The 16,152-nt window shown below is 38.8% G+C and overlaps 4 protein-coding genes across 4 annotated transcripts in view; 2 read left to right on the top strand and 2 right to left on the bottom strand.

Annotated features, from left to right (window-relative positions):
- Window positions 1-969: 969 nt before the first annotated feature.
- LOC111337716 (uncharacterized) lies at window positions 970-5,385 on the bottom strand. The gene is made up of 2 exons (XM_022944062.2): window positions 4,334-5,385; window positions 970-1,679 (listed from the first exon to the last, which is right to left on the bottom strand). The coding sequence occupies exons 1-2, from the start codon at window positions 5,043-5,045 to the stop codon at window positions 1,459-1,461; spliced, it is 933 nt and encodes a 310-aa protein (XP_022799797.2). The 5' UTR covers window positions 5,046-5,385; the 3' UTR covers window positions 970-1,458.
- A 5,955-nt stretch (window positions 5,386-11,340) lies between these two features.
- Window positions 11,341-12,978, top strand: LOC111337723 (uncharacterized). Its single transcript, XM_022944072.2, has one exon. The coding sequence runs from the start codon at window positions 11,428-11,430 to the stop codon at window positions 12,910-12,912; it is 1,485 nt and encodes a 494-aa protein (XP_022799807.2). The 5' UTR covers window positions 11,341-11,427; the 3' UTR covers window positions 12,913-12,978.
- A 500-nt stretch (window positions 12,979-13,478) lies between these two features.
- Window positions 13,479-15,186, bottom strand: LOC111337698 (protein O-linked-mannose beta-1,4-N-acetylglucosaminyltransferase 2). The gene is made up of 2 exons (XM_088752775.1): window positions 15,166-15,186; window positions 13,479-14,832 (listed from the first exon to the last, which is right to left on the bottom strand). The coding sequence occupies exons 1-2, from the start codon at window positions 15,184-15,186 to the stop codon at window positions 13,687-13,689; spliced, it is 1,167 nt and encodes a 388-aa protein (XP_088608901.1). The 3' UTR covers window positions 13,479-13,686.
- The window catches only part of LOC111337710 (uncharacterized), a 6,846-nt gene continuing 5,750 nt past the window's right edge, over window positions 15,057-16,152 (top strand). Inside the window, exon 1 of the mRNA XM_022944055.2 lies at window positions 15,057-15,703. Within this exon, the coding sequence (XP_022799790.2) occupies window positions 15,194-15,703 (510 nt within the window). The 5' untranslated portion in view covers window positions 15,057-15,193. The remainder of the gene's footprint in view (window positions 15,704-16,152) is intronic.

Below are 16,152 nucleotides of genomic sequence, written 5' to 3'. Positions count from 1 at the left end.
AAAGTGATAGTTGATGTTGTCCTTTCACTTGACAATGTGGTGGATAAAGAAGGACAGAAACTCTTCGAGCATCAAATATACAGCTGAATACTTGAACAAAAAAAATTAAATAATCACATCAAATTTTTACTCTCAAGAACTGGTTATAGATTTGCCCTATAACTACTAAGTATTTCCATTAAGATTATTCAAGAATGTTTGATGTTTCATCAAGACAACATCCTTTGGCATGTACGTGTGCTTAATTCTCAGTAACTTGTTTGACACTGCAAGGGGACGTTGCATGTTGTGTATCCTACGGGAAAGTAGTGCTATGGTGCTGCTCCTTTAAACTGCTCCTTTAAACTTCTCCTTAAAACTACATTGTTTCTCTCAGAATTCAATTTTTCATCTCTTCTAGAAGCTAAAAACACAATCCTTTAATTTGACTAAAATAAAACAAACAATATAACGACTCAATCTCTAGGATAATGTTTCCAGTACCACACTCAGACTTCAATGAGAAAAGCTACATGTAGGGCAGATATTTTAGGTATTTCCACCAATGTCTAGAGATCAAGATCATTTGTAACAAACAGTTAGAACTGTTACGTGTAAAAAATAAAAGTGTTTCTTTCTAAAATGTAAGGTATGTACTTGATAAGAACTTAGTCTCGCCATGTCGACATTTCTTAGACTCCCTGACGTAATTTAGGAGTTCTGGTATGTATATCCCGGCCTTGGTATGCCACGGTACGATATCTCAAATAAGTAATGTTATGTTATTGAAACTGAACAGCACATTCTAAACCTTTGAATATGCGTTTAAGAATTTTTAGGGGGCGCTACCTTAGAACATGAATTCAATTTGAATGCATTCTTCTCACTTCGGTTAAACACAGAGAAGTTGCCCCACATTTTGCACTAAACTGTTTTCTTAGCAGAACGTAGATACACATGAAAAAAACTATGCTTGAACTTAAAAAAAAATCAGATAAAAATATTTTATTCATAATGTTTAATATATACAAGTGCTCCATGCCATAGGAAAAATTTCAAATTAAACAGTGAACCACAAATTGTAATTTTGGTGTAGTACATCTGTACAGCTATATCATATTTCTTTTGGCATGAAAAATGGTGAGGGCCTCTATTTGCCTATCACACTGTTGAGGAAATTGCCTCTCTTTCCTGGAGCAATCGTTAAAGACCCACTCCCCTTTAAAAAATTACAACAACAATTTGGAGAATTGAAAAATGATATAGGTACAGCTAAGTCCTTTACCTGCACATGCATAGTCGTCCTGTACACTTCACTTATAAAAGAAAAAATACCTTTTGCAATTCGTTTGTAACCTTCAGTCTGATAAATTATTCCACAAATTTACTTTAACAAAAGTAGTAAATTCTTTTAGCAACCCTCATAAAAAACGATCTGTAACTCAGTTCATCAAATATGACAATAAACTGTAGTTACAGTTAGATGTGTTCGTTTTTCCATCCGTAACAAGCATGAAAGTGCGTGGTAGCGGCTGCACACGAATGGAAACAGTGGCACGTGTTCCACACTTCACAGCTGTTCGGGAAAGCTGCGTTAGGAACTCTGGGCGCGCACAAATGTTCCTGTCTCTGAAAATGGAGCGGGGCCTCAAGTACTGGGTGGCAGCAGTGGCCAATGTTTCTCGGCGCTGCCAGGGAACCTTGAAAAAAACATACCAACAAATCAGGATTAGTTTGGTTTGACTCCGTTGCACCTGAAGAAGTTAATCGGATATAGCACCTCGAGGCAAAAGTCCAGTAAGACGATTGAACTACATTGCAAAAATACACTGATTGGAATAGTATTACTTAGTGGCATAGGTTCGCTAAATTTCATTACTTTAATAGAAGAACCCCTTTCTTCACTACAAGAAAAAGCTGCGACTGCGCGTGTCATCGCTCTTTTGCGAGGACGTTGGAAGACCAAGACCATGAGAGGTTTTCATCTTAACAGACTGTCATCGCTTTTGCCGAGAGACATATCATTTTTGTCGTCACAAAAGAGAGTTTTTGTCAAAAATATCCTTCGCCCGCTTTGCTTACCGAAGGGGAAAGTCTGATAAATTTTTGTAGAGTAATTTACACAACGATATGGATTGTATTGTCGATTACGAATAATCTCCTTTTACTTGCATCAAGCTTTGCGTCATCTTAGGGGTTGAACTTGTCACCAGTTACTCGTCTTGATTTATATAACACTCTTAAACAAGAAAAATTGCCCCTCTTCATCTTAAGCTGACAACATTCAATGAAATGGATCATTTTCAGCATTACGTGTCTTAGGCTGAATGATAACTAGTTGGTGATTAATCATAGTTTCAAGAGGAAGTTTTCTTTAAACTGAATTTTTGGTTACGAGTTTGGCTGGCTCGCCTTTTCTCAAATAGTGTATCCCATCCATGACCGCCCATTGCTTCAATGAAAGAGCAATCTCTTGCGGATACCTATGAATTTTTGTAAATTGACAAAGCGCTGTTTAGTTTTTTGAATAGGACCGTAAAAAGGCATGCAACTTTAAATCGACGTGAGTTAATTTTGGAAGGATCGAATGGCCCTCTTCTCACAGATTTACATAAAATTGGAGTGTTGAAATTATGAAACAGATTAAGAGGCTTGTAAATCGAGGGCGAATTAGAAGTCGCAAAGTGCCTTCCCAAATCAGTGAAATGACTAATGAAACAGAATTCACAAAAAAAAAAAACAAAATGCAACGCGAGAAAAATTTCAAAATAGTTTGCTGAATAATTTCTTTCGTCAATCTCGCCTCCTGACCTTTAAACAAATCTTCGTCCACTAGCGTCCCTTAATATGCTGATATATTTGTCATGAGATGAAATTTAAACCGAGGCATCAAAACATAATTGAAAAACTTACAATTATCATGTTTTTCTTTTTGCGAAGCAAGCTTAATTGCAGCTCTAGCTAGAACAAAATGAACTAGTAGTTTGCCTTGCATAAATTTTCCCTTGACAATTGGGTCTCAAAACGGATGCATTACTCAACTGCCTGCTGTGATCATTCAGTCAACAAATCGAGAGAACTAAAGTTTACTTTAATTTTAAATGTTTAGAATTCAGTTTCAAGAGTAAACTTTTCACCCAGCCCGAATGCATTACTGTCCATCTCAGGGGTTAGCTATGGACTAATGTTTGCGCACGCAAAATTACATGTACTTTTAAGTTGAATTTCATCAGTTATTCACATCTGGTACTGGTCGAGGTGTAGCCTTCGCAACTATCCTTTTACCACTCTAATAACCCCTGTTAAAATCCTATCATATTTTTCGCACGCACATGGCAAGGATGGAAACAGATTGAAAAAAACAAGATCATTGTTATTTGTTTTCATCTTGTAGAGATTCGACTACAATAGGAAAATTCTAGTGCAGAAGGCTTTCATCATCGAATTTACTGTTAAGTGCTCTTCTAAATCTATTTATTGATTAGGCCAGATACAATTAATAAAAAAAAAGAACTGTCCCTACTTTCGCTTAGCTTCAACTTTCATTGATTCAAACCGAGAGGTTAATTTCAGTGACTAAACATTCTCAACGAGCAGTGAACTATTCAAGCCAGTGAAGGTATTGGTAAGTTTGGAAGTCGGTTGCCCTCGCAAAACCGCCCTGGCAAACATTCTTCGCAAGAGTTCTCGGTCATCTTTCACTAAGGCGTGTGTTGTGGGTTGTGTAAGTGTCTAAATACACAAAGACGTTTAGCACGTTAGCTAATGATATTACTCAACCCGTTAGACACGTAACTATTGTTTCAAACTGGAACCATGAGTTAGTGCACGGCAAGAGATTTTTAAAATTGAGGGCAACTGCAATGAAAAGAAAGTTTAGCTCCATGCGTTCGAGAATTCCACTCGACGGAAAAGCGCATATTCAACAAGGTCAAGTGTTTTTATTAAACTAAATTCATATTGAGTTTTCCTATAAAAAATCGCAAAAATATGTTTCAAACTTCTCGAACCAGACTCTCGGTTCAACCCGCTTCGTTTTGACCCGTTTAAAACAAGTAACGTTTCCTCAATTGTAATTTCGAAAACGAAGCCCGATTTACTCAGTGATTTGAGTAAGTTTACAATACAGTGCTATTATTTATTTCGAGCTTATGTGAAGACTGTTTGCTCAGTCACTTAATTTTTTTCTGACTGGGCACGGTGAACGATTTGCCCAGGACATATAACTCTCTGCTAAATTCACTAATTGATTTCAGCTCAACTTATATGTTTACATGCGCGTATATCAAAGGCCAAGTGCTACCTTATGAATTTACATTACACACCGGAAACTTAAACTCGCTATTAAACTTACCAATGTTTGGATTAATCACACTTCTAAGAGGCACTTTCTCACTCCTTCTCCTTGTTTCAAGTGAAGCCTCTTTTTCCCATGTTTTCTCTTCAGCTAGAATGCTTTCGATAGAGAACGATCCGTGGAAGGGCTTGGGTGTCGAAGACTTGTTAACGGCAGGGATATTAGTGGATCGTACCCGGTTCACACGGACAGGCTCATAAGAAGGGAGCATTAGAATGTTTCTGCGCGCCACGTCTTGGATACTAAACTCTCTCACGGTGCTGTTAGGTAGGATCTGCTCAGTGGCAAAGCCATGTCCGAAATCTTCTCTGTCTTCCTTTTTCTTTGGTTTTCTTCTCCGCCTTCTTCGGAATGTCCCATCTGCCAACAGGTAATCATGCAGTGAGCTTACCGTCCAGTAATTGTCCTTACCCCATGGCCGCGCGGGATCACGCAGGATCTTAACGAAGCACTTGTTGAACGACAGATTGTGGCGCACGGAGTTCTTCCAACCTTGGTAGGGACCTCTAAAGAAAGCGTAATGCTGGACTAAGTATTCGTTTATTTCTGTCAGCGTCAGCTTCTTCCCCGGCGAGTTTAAAATCGCAGTTGCAATGAGTGCAATATAGGAGTGTGGAGGCTTCAAACGTTCTGCTTTTGACGATAAACATGGTTCGTTTCTCTGTTTGTTCGTAGACAGTTCTGAGCCATGTCCTTTGAGTGGTTCCATCTTCCGCACTCTGACCGCAAAGTTTCGAGCGTGTGCAGTTTGTTTCGCGAATTCTTCCGATAGACAGGCTTTCAGCAAGTCTCAGAGATGTCCATCTCTTATTTCAAACCTCGGAGAATGTAAATAATTCCTTTCTAATCTCGCTTCAACAAATCGACCAGCAATGGTTACAGCTTGAAAGATAGCACCACCCACATAGGAACAATTAGTGTTTATAAACAGTCAGAAGCCTGATCAATTAGACAATCAATTTAATTCATGTACCGTGTAAATGGGATTTAAAATAAAGCACCTTTCTAAAGCTGTTGCATTGTTCAGGTACTCGTCCGACGATGGTTTGCGCGGCGACCCCTCGCGCGGAGTGGTATTTAAACCCCTCTTAGCAGACACTATGAGCGCGCGCGCCTGGCGTTAGCATCTGTTCTGTGTTAACAAATGTTTTTCGAGGGGTTGATTATCGAACATAAGCCGTGCTAAGTTTGGTTATCTCGGCACAGGATCGATAGCTGTATGCTCTGATTTCGAGATAATTCGATCGGCGCCATACAATGAGACTTGCGCCTTTGTTTTTGGTGTTAAACTGAATCCGGTAGCAATTTATCTTAATTAGTGTCATTAAGCGGATTGCAGGCGACAACGGCTCTTCCAAAAGTGCGATATTTTACGTATTTCGTTCAGCTATTGGTAGTCGTGCCTATGTACAAGGTTTTTTTTATTAATCCTGGTAACATATATTACACTCCCAATCTGAGAAAATTTGCAGCACGTTAAAGCACTCTGTTCCATGCTCAGCTAAATCTATGACGCATGATTGCTATGCACGTTTCAAAATTGTTTCAAATTCATCAGTCTGGCAAAGTTAGAGACACGAATGGTGCGATCCTTCTGGTGAGCAGTTAGTTTAACAAACACAAAAATGTAAATTTTTAGATTCCGTCAGTAAGAGAAGGTTGAAAGATGCCTCACACAAGTTTCACTAAAACGTCTCGTATAGTATAACGTTGCCTAGCCGAGTTTAAATAAGGGAAACGAGCTATTAAGGAATATTATAAACTATCCCTGTATGGAAATGGAGACCTTTCTTTTTGCCTTCGTTTAGCTTTTAAGCTAAATCACTCGCTTAAGTTTCGTTTTACGTGCTATTCAGGGCTCATTACTTTTTATTCGAGTTTTGGGTTATTAAATAAGACCTTGCGAATGGAGAAGAAACTTTCAACATCGTCCGTATTGGGAAAACTGTTTTGTTTGATCTCTTTGTTTGTTTAATGGCTTTTCATGTCGGATGCATAGCATCGATAATCGTAGATCGCACCTTATCAACCAATTACAGTCAACCAAAGCAGATGCTGTGCGGCCAATCGACTGTATATCCCATGAAAATCTGTTTACCTGAGAAGCTGAAATAGTGCAATTAAGTGCTTGTTTAAATGGTTGTTTGGATTAAAACAACCGCTGCTGACCATTGCGTCTTCAGTATCAAAGGATTTAAGAGTTCCTCGAGTGGAGCAAAACAACTGGTCATAAATTGTACATGCCTGATATGTCAGGTATCATAGAACACCTCCGTGTGTTTCGTTTCGGCTGTGCTATCTTTGGAAGACGAACAAAGATATATAGATAAAGCTTGGAAACTCGAGAAGCGGAATAAAAATTATCGCCACAAGAAAAGCAATCCATCACTGTCAGTCATCCATTCGGTCTGTTGGGATTCTTACTTTGTGTTATCCCACGAGAAAGGTCGATTTTGTATTTAGTTTACAGTTCATCTGACGATCGTAAGCTTTTGAGAGTATTATAGTAAGCCTTTTAGCACTTTAGTTGTAAACTGATTAATTACATTCGGCCGTTTTGGGGTATCTTCCACTCGACCTTACTTCGCGCCCTTTGTTTTGAACGCCACTTTTCGGTCACTTTTCACAAAGTCTTCCTTAACAGTATTACTTACTGGTAATATTTATTCAAAAGTAAAAAGCTTGCACTTAAGTTTTTACCAGAGAACACAAAATTCAGTTCTTACCAAGAAAATTGAAGGTCGGCTTTGAAGAAACTAAGCAATCTTTACGCATAGGAAACGAACAGGTAGATAAAAACTACTGTTATCTAAGGGTGCGTTGACACACCATCCACAGAAAAGGATGGAAACCGACGAACGTCTTGTTAGGTTTTTCTTACTTGAACTGTTCTTTTTGTTTTAACGAGTACTGTTTAGGTGGCTGTAACGTTGTGCGCCATGATAGGTCGTGTTAGTTCAGTCAGGCCTATAAATGGCTTCCTTTTGAGTCGCGCTTGGTTACTGTTTACTCTCCTTTTCATCATAGATTATCCGTCCTCCACCCAAGTTATTATCTGGATGAATTTAATCACAGACAACCTGTCTCCGAATTGTAGATAATTCGAGAGGCTATTTAATTAACTTCTGATATGCTAAACTTGCGGTCAATGGCCACGAACAGAATACGTTCAAGGAAACCTGCCGAAACATGCTTTCACAAAATACAAAGTACAGTTATCTGTGAAGTGACGGTTTGTTCTCTCCACTCTAAGTGCTGTGATAGGGTTTAAAATGCTTGGCACGGTGTGGAAATATGGTTGTTTTTATAACTGCTCCGCCAATTTATCGCAAGCGAAAATGAAAACCATAACATAGATTAAAATGAAAGAAAACAAAGATCTTAAACTTCGTTAATGAATTGCCCAGGTGTTCGAAAGTCGAAAGTTAAAAACGCAAAAAAAAGATTGTTGTTATTGTCCTCAATAAACCTCTCTTTTTGTGCCTCTCTTTAAATAGTATCAGTAAAGTTTTTCCGCATTGTAAAGGAAATTGCCTAACAACTATTAAATGGCTGGCTTTAGGGCGAACGTTTGTTCGTGCGTTCTTGCTATCTGCAGAAACAGTAATTGAACTTGAGCTATGATGAATAAGGTAAAATAAGTTGCTCTTATCTTGATCATACGCTCAAATATGTGTTTGGAAGGAACGAAGGATCGCAACTAAAATACCATTTACTCGATCGCAACCCACAAATAACGGAGGCGCTTCTCAAATTCTTAAGAACGATCGGCCATAAATATTTAGCAGCGAGCATACCGCAACTGTATTTCCTTAATTGTGGGCCTGAAAGCCTTGAAAAACGAGGAACCACAAGTCACAAAATGCGTGAGTTGTTTTTCACATTCTCAACCAAATCACTTTCTGACCCCAGTTTGCACTTTCTGGATGGCGATTTCTCGATAGCCTTTTTAACTGTTCCAAAATTACGCTTGTCCTTTATGAACTGATCATTTACAGTTGTTATGATAGATAAACAGGGTTTACCTTTTCCATATTACATGAGAAATTAACATATTTCCAACCTACATGCTTAAGTTGCAAGGAAGTACGACAACACGGAAATTCCATTGCGCTTTCTACTACTGAGCACTCGTCATTGACCAATCAGAAGCGAGATTTTTGGTAAGTATCTAAGGCAATTCAGAACCGATGGTGTGCCCGCGAAGAAGACTGGAATCAGTGTACCTCCCCCAGATTCTGATAACTGTTTCTCCCATTTAACTACTATATATTTTCTCGTAAATTAGTTGAGAGAATTTGGTATTACATCAGAATAACACCTGTCTAATAAGCTCTTCTGCTCTCATGATGTGTTTGCTGAGTAATGTACATCAAGAAGCTTTCTAACAGCACAGCAGTGACAAGCTGCACGTTTATTTGTACGAAACTGTACCCCATTAAAACGTAAATGTGATATATCCGATAAGAGTTGGTCAGTTGGTCGGTTGGAAACCGTCGAACGTGTATTGAGCGGTCACCCACGGGGAATGGCAGCGGTTCCACAGACTGAGGGTATTATAAATATTTACAGTTTCAACTTAGTTGATATTACCAAATTGCCTTGTTACCCCCCCCCCCCCCACCAACACAGCACCACAGTTTCTTTAGAAATTTACCCCCTTCATTATAAAAAACGATACACAACGCCACTTAATACCGTAATTGACCACTTAAAGTACAAAATCTCGCTCGAAAATACTACTTACTTTGACTTTGGGAGAGAAACATACATAAAAAATTACTTTAAAGGTACAAATGGAGGACGATAAAAACGGGCCGTTGGGACTTAGCTGAGGGTGACCACGAACGCTAAATAGAGGCGGAAATAACAGGGATTACGGGCGAGCAACAAATACGGGACTTTAACAACTGACCGCTTAATACAAGGTGACCATTTTATACAATGCCGTCCAGTACAGGTTCGATTGTAAGTAAACAAATAGGCCTTTATAGATTATGCTGGTAAAAGTAGCATATTATGCTAGTAGCATTGCTTTTTTGTTTTTGGTGAAATTACGCTAAAATTATGCTCTTTTTTCCAAATTATGTCCCCATTTTTAAAATTATGCTCTTTGAAAAAATTGCAAATAAGTCCAAAAAATACATTTTTTAATTAGAAGCCATTGGTTTACAAGAAAGAAGTGCAACAAATCTCTTACGCAGTTTGCAATAGGTGTTTAGAATTTTGTAATATTCGTCGGTCTACGTATAAACAAGCAACAAACAACAACAAACTTTATTCATTAATTCAAAAATTATAATTTCATGTTAGCTTCCACCCCATATAGAAGAGCCAAATCGAGGCTGGGAAAGAGACACAAGTTTATAGAGAGGAAAAGACAAAAGATATTTTACAAACAGTACCAGCTGTCGCAAAATGAAATTATGGTATCAGTAAAAAACATTACGTATATATACAATATTGTACGATCAATCAAAGGATGGAATAACCTGGATAAAGACCTAAAAGAACTAAAGAATGCCAAATAATTTGGATATATCAACAAAGTTGAAATGGTAAATTGGCCACCGTAACGATTACAAAAGCTGACGTTTCGAGCGTTAGCCCTTCGTCGGAGCGAATGCCAAATGCCAAATGCCAAAAGCTTTGAAAAAGAAAGTTATAAACAATTTACTTAGTAAACAAAAAAGTGATATGAATTTTTATAATATGGATGATGATATTTTAACATGTTTTTATTATTATGAGTTTTTAGTATATATACATATGTATTTTTCTTTTTAATAGGTTTTTAAATTATATACATCGAATTATTATTACTTTCATTTATGTGAATTTTATGTATTGATTAGATTACTTCATAGAAGGCCATAGGGTTATCAGTTGTACTTAAACTGTTACGTGCTACCCTCTTAAAATAAAGTCATTATGTATCTTTGTGAAATTCTACTTTGATTTTTGTTTGTTATCAACTGACGAGGTCGTAGACGAAACTAGTTTTGAAGTTTTCGCAGAAGTGTGTTGAAAGTAGAAGTTACTTGGAGTTTTTCACTTACATAGTTATTATGGCGTTATATATCTTATATATCATATTAAGATACAAAAGTGGCAACGTGAATTACACAGAAAATAAAAGTCAAGTCGTGTTTCAGAGCTATCTAAATTTTAGCTAATTGGAGCATAATTTCGGTGATATCAAGGTAGTCATCAAATTTCAAGAAAACTTCGGAGTTGGATTTTGGCAATTTTCTCGTATCTGAGGGTAAAGAACTCCAGATTTTTGGACCAATTCTTAGGAAAGAACTACGTATTTTTTTCAAGCCTTGAGTGTTCGGTATAAAAATTACCATTAGAACATAGCTAGCAGAGTCGCGCAATCAAATTCATTATACGTAAGCGTGCTCAAAATCCCGATAGTGCACGCTGATAGCGTCAGCAAATCCGACTTCGCCGGAATTTTTTTTTTCGCGCGAGCGACCATTGCTAGTGCGGGGAAAAATAATACATTTCGCGACAATAATGGATACAAACAGAAACTCGGCCTGCTAGTCCGAAAACGAAGACAATGTTTCGACCTTTTCCCATGGGCTAGAGTTCTTAAATGAGGCAGAAAAAGAGAAAAACAAAGGAAAAGGAGACTCGGCATCAGCGCCTTCACGATTCGCTTCAACTGATATTGTTGTCCGTTTTTCGCGTCGCATTCGATGCACAATTCCACCGGCTATGTTCTAAAACAATTGGTTCATGCTTTCAGCTGTGTACTATCGAGTTATGGAGCACGTGGGAAGTTTGGAGAGCACTCAAGAAGCTAGAGTTGCCCTCGGCTATCGCCTCGGGCAACTCTTACGCTTCTTTCGTGCTCTCGAAACTTCCCGCGTGCTCCATAACTCGATAGTGCACGCTAAAGCATGAACCAATTGTTAACTATTAACAGTTTCATTTGCCTTCGATTAATTGGCCCATATTTGTAAATATATAATTATATAAAGAATGAGCACCCCTAGACTGTAGCATGAAATTCATTCTCGTTTCAAACACTTGCGACTGTTGACCGACGATTCAATTTTAATTTTTCAGGAGATTCAAACATGAGTTTATCAAGTGCATCCATTTCAGCGAGAAACTCTTACTCTAGAGCTTTATCCCCCATGGTCGCGACATCCATTCTCTTTGGACCAGGAAAGCGGCTCTATTCAAAAGTTCACTCTTGGCTGGGAGGACTTATTTTCATTTGTTTGCTCGGAGGAATGACATTTGTGGCCGGTCTGGGAGTCTTTGTGCGGTCATCTGTCGATACATGGATACAGTTTTCGCTTTACATCGTACCCCTGATTGCACTGATCGCTGGATTTCGCGTGTACACGTCCTCAGCCTTCAACAAGTTACTGCGAAGGAAGCTATCTAAAAAATCCATGGTAACCGGCTTTCTAGAGTCTGATCAGGGAATTCCGTGGCACGAGACACAAAGAGCATCTTGGCTGAGGAAAAGTGCCTTGAAAAACTGCATCTATCCATTCGTCCTAGAAATTTATCAATGGACTGCTTATGCGATTTTTCACACGAAATTTCAAGGGGACAAATTTGCAGGTTCTTGGAAGGAGTGCAACTTTATCCTGTTCGAAATTGACGCTGTGACCTGGCGCGTACTGTATTGTTTCTTCTGGGCAATGGCTATGTATATCACTGGATTTGTAGCCTACTCTTTCATTCTGATCTGCCGACTGACAGTGCGGGATGTGATCAGTTTCATGTGCAGGTTTGGAGACAGTCCATTTCTGTTGTATCGGCCCTCGGGAAACCAAACTCCTGTTTGGAGAAAGCTCGGCTTCTTGAAAAAAGTAATAAATGGCCTGAGTGGATTTGTTTCGATGGATTTTTTTCAGACTAAGAAAGACATTGTTTTAGTCTATGAAAAGGAAATTCCATTACTGGATGAAATTCAAGTAAGCGCTGATCCCGGCATTCTTGAGGAGGGCAACTGGGATGCGGTGACAACACAGGATTTTGATAGTTTCTCCGCAGAGTCAGCTGAGTTCTCGAAATCAATAGAAGGGCGGATAAATGTACCAAAACGACCACAAATTTCGGCAGCAGATGCCAGTAAACATCTTGCAGACGTGTTATACAGAATCGACGCCCTCGCTAGCCTTTTCCAGCCGTTCATTGTACTGCTTCTTTTCTTTTCCGTGGTCAGTCTCGTTACCCATGTTGCGGCTATTGTTCACCTCGTTCCGAATTTTCCGTCTTCCCACTGGTGGACTTTCCTCAAAACGTGCATATGGTTTCTCCTGTCCTTACGCCTCCTGTATAGCTCTGCAGAGATCACCAGAACTTTTTCAAACGTCTCACAACATCTCATTTATGTGTGGTCCGTCAGTCAGTTACAAGGCGATAAAGAAGATTGGCAGAGATTTTTCAAGCTGGTCAAGTCTTTCCAACTGGGTACCAAGACATACGGGTTTCCACTTACTCTGAAACAAGCGGCGTCCATCGCAACTTTTATCAACTTTGCTCTGATCATGGTGCTGGCAATCCTGAAGCCATCAGTACACTTCTCAGCCAATGGAAACTAGTATTTTATAACTTTACCTCATTGAACTCTACAATGATTTATTTTGGCGGGGAAGGGTGGGGGGAGGGGGGAGGGGGAGGGGATTTCCCCCACTTCTATGTTACTCTAACAAGGGTGACTCCCTTTCAAAGTTGCCACGAATTTGCCTCGTTCTTTTTTAAACTCTTTCCTCATAATTTTCAGATTAAATATGCTCCAATCTACCTGCCCAATTTCGGACGTGATTTAATAACGAAACTATATTTCAGGCAAGAACCAATTTTAGAAACGCTTTAGACACAACAATTATTCAAAATTACCCCAGCTTGTTCAAATTGTACAAGCCATGTAATATTTCAATTAAAAACACTCAAAATCTACTCCGCTCTACAGACCTTTATAAGGTGGTGTTTAAACAGCTTTGCTTACCTGAATGAAATGCTATTTTTTCCCAAGTTGCTCGGAGGTAAATAGCAAAGGATATTCAGAGTTTGACGAGCCAATCAGAGCGTGCCTTCAACGCTATCCACTGTTTTAGTATATACTAAATATATATACGGTATATATACGGTAAATATATATACGGCATTACGATGTAACAGTTGCGTTTTACTTGACGAAAAACTTTGTCTTTGTAACATCCCTGTGATTTAATTCATTATTCTTGATAAATATCTCAAACATTCTTGTTCAAGTTCAATTTGGTCTAATGGAAGAGCCATGTAACACAGAAATATAAATCAAAGTCTGGAAAAAAAATTTATAGCCTTGCAATCCTACTTGCTTCTACCTTGTGTCATTTTGTTTCACAGTGTGCAACATCACCAAAAGGCCCAGAGTTTTCATTAACAATACACCTGACCCAAACATTGTAATGTGTGTTTCTTAGCAAATTTTCTGTAAATGTATACTCTGTCAGATCAAGTATGTATGCAGCATAATTTTCTTGTCCACTGGGTTGAATCCACACCTCATATCTCACATCTCTGCCAGCTATAAAAGGTATAATTAAGGGTGGTTCCCATGACAACCATAAGGCTGGCTGTAGCTCCTCTGGAGGAAGTTGACATGTTACATTGATAACTTTACTTGGGTAAAGTGTGTGGTCATAAGCAGGTTTTGGCCTAGAAGACATCTTTCTTTGCTTTTTTTCTGCTGTTTCACCAACAAGTAGGAGTGATTTTATGTCAACAGTGGTGTCTTGATAAATTCTATAAAGCCAGTAGGGATTACTACAACATAGATGCCTTGGAACTTCTTTCGTTCCCATGATCTGTTTTTGTTCCTCATCACTGAGATGAACAATTCCACCAACTTCTGGTGCTTCATGAGGATATGTTATTGTATTCTCTTCAATTTCATTTCTCCATGCACCGTAAACAATATCCATCCATGGTAAATCTGCCAGGGTACGATAAGGAGTATAATGATTAGGATTGACACCAAATGGGAACAATTCAATAAGCTTTGCACCGGGTGGTAGAAACATTGCCATAATCAAGATTGAGCCATGCATTCCAATAAGTGCACTGGCTTTGCTTACAAGTTGAACCTGTTCTTTGAAAGCGTGTATTGTCATGCTGATATGAATAACTTGTTTGTTGAGATGTCTGGCAATTGCCATCGACAAATCTGGTTCATTGGTTATTAAACGGTTGTGTTCCCTTGAACAAAGTATAACATAAGAAGAATCATATGCATATATCAAACCACTGTCTAACCCCAACCTCCTTTTAATAAACATAACAAATTGCCGCACATAATGTCCTGTTAATGAAGTGTGAGGTAGGGCTCCCTGTGGTTCCTTGAACCCATACTGATACCATGTTGTATATTTGGAGATGCCAACGACACCATGCTGAAAACAAATCAAAACGGTGAACCGTCTATCACAAAATGTAATGTAATGAAAGGCTTTTCCATTCACTGTTGCTATGGTAACCTTTTATTCAAAACTGTTGAGCACAAATGGCAACGTGTTGAACTCATTTTTTTTTCCAAGGGTAGCTATGGAACACTGAGGTAGAACCACCTCATTTCAGTATCAACAAATTTTATGTGCCTTTTCGACGATTTCACGATTTTCCAATGTTTTTCTTCCACGAACAATCTCGCTGCGTCAGGCTCATTTCCATAGTGGTGGCGCTACAACTGATGTCACGCAACCGTAATGACTAGCTGGAAAGATCTTTAGCGAGTGGTAGTATTCATTATGGGTTTTTTCGTCCGACCTTTCTCTCTTGTTTTATCGTTGTCGGACTGAGTTGTTTTTTACACTTCCTCTATAAGTGGCCATCGACGAAATGTCTAAATTATTTCATCTCAGCGTTTATTTGTTACTTCTTTCTCTGGTTCAGAATTTACTCGTTTACATTGCCTTCGCATCCTCAAGCGAGGGTCATCCACATGTCCCACAGGAAGTTGTATTCCCGCCGCGGTTCCTTCCCTCGGAGGATCCTAACATTCCAGCTGGACATTTAAAAATGTTTGGACTGCAAAGACCACCGAGTGGTCCTGTAGTTGAGTACAACACAGTTCTAAAACCTCAAGAGTTTTGGGATAAACATGTGAGTTTGTCGAAACCACTGGTTTTCCGTCAGGCTATCGCCGACTCCCCAGCGCGACAAAAATGGAACGACCAATATTTAAAGGCTAAATATGGCGACTTAGATGTGTTGACAGAGCTAAAAACAGAGAACAGAACACATGGAGAAACTTCGAGGATGTTATTGGGTGATTTTATAGATGTCTATGGAAAGGAAAATCTGTATGTAGTGACCGTTTTGCCTGACCCGATGAGGCAAGATCTTCCGGTTGGTATATGTTTCTGCTCGCAAAACATTTGTCTGTAAATATTCTTTTGATGCTTAACTAGCCCTTCTCATTGATTAAACTTATAATTTAGCTTTTATATTATCGCAGCTATAAAGCGGCAATAAGTTCAAAACGTACGAAGATAGAATTTTAATTTTTATTGTTGTCATCAATGTATATTGTCATTTAAATTATCAGTTGGTCATCACCTGTTTTTGCTCGAAAAAAAAAATAGTCTGTACAGAGTAAATTGGTAATTTAATGAAAAAAATCGGTCACCTTCCTCAGGTTCGGATCGTTAGGGGCGGACCATCAGGTATTTCTGTGGCAAGGGCTGTTTTTCCCCCTTAGGGAAGGGTTGCAAAGGGTTTACAAGTGACGCGCGAGCAATTAATATGTGACGCACGAGTTTTTTACTGAAAGGTGAGCGTGATTCGTGAAGTGAGGC

Source organism: Stylophora pistillata, chromosome 3 (genome assembly GCF_964205215.1).
Source record: "Stylophora pistillata chromosome 3, jaStyPist1.2, whole genome shotgun sequence".
Classification (NCBI taxonomy): Eukaryota; Metazoa; Cnidaria; class Anthozoa; order Scleractinia; family Pocilloporidae; genus Stylophora; species Stylophora pistillata.
This window is presented reverse-complemented; position numbering and strand designations above follow the sequence as displayed.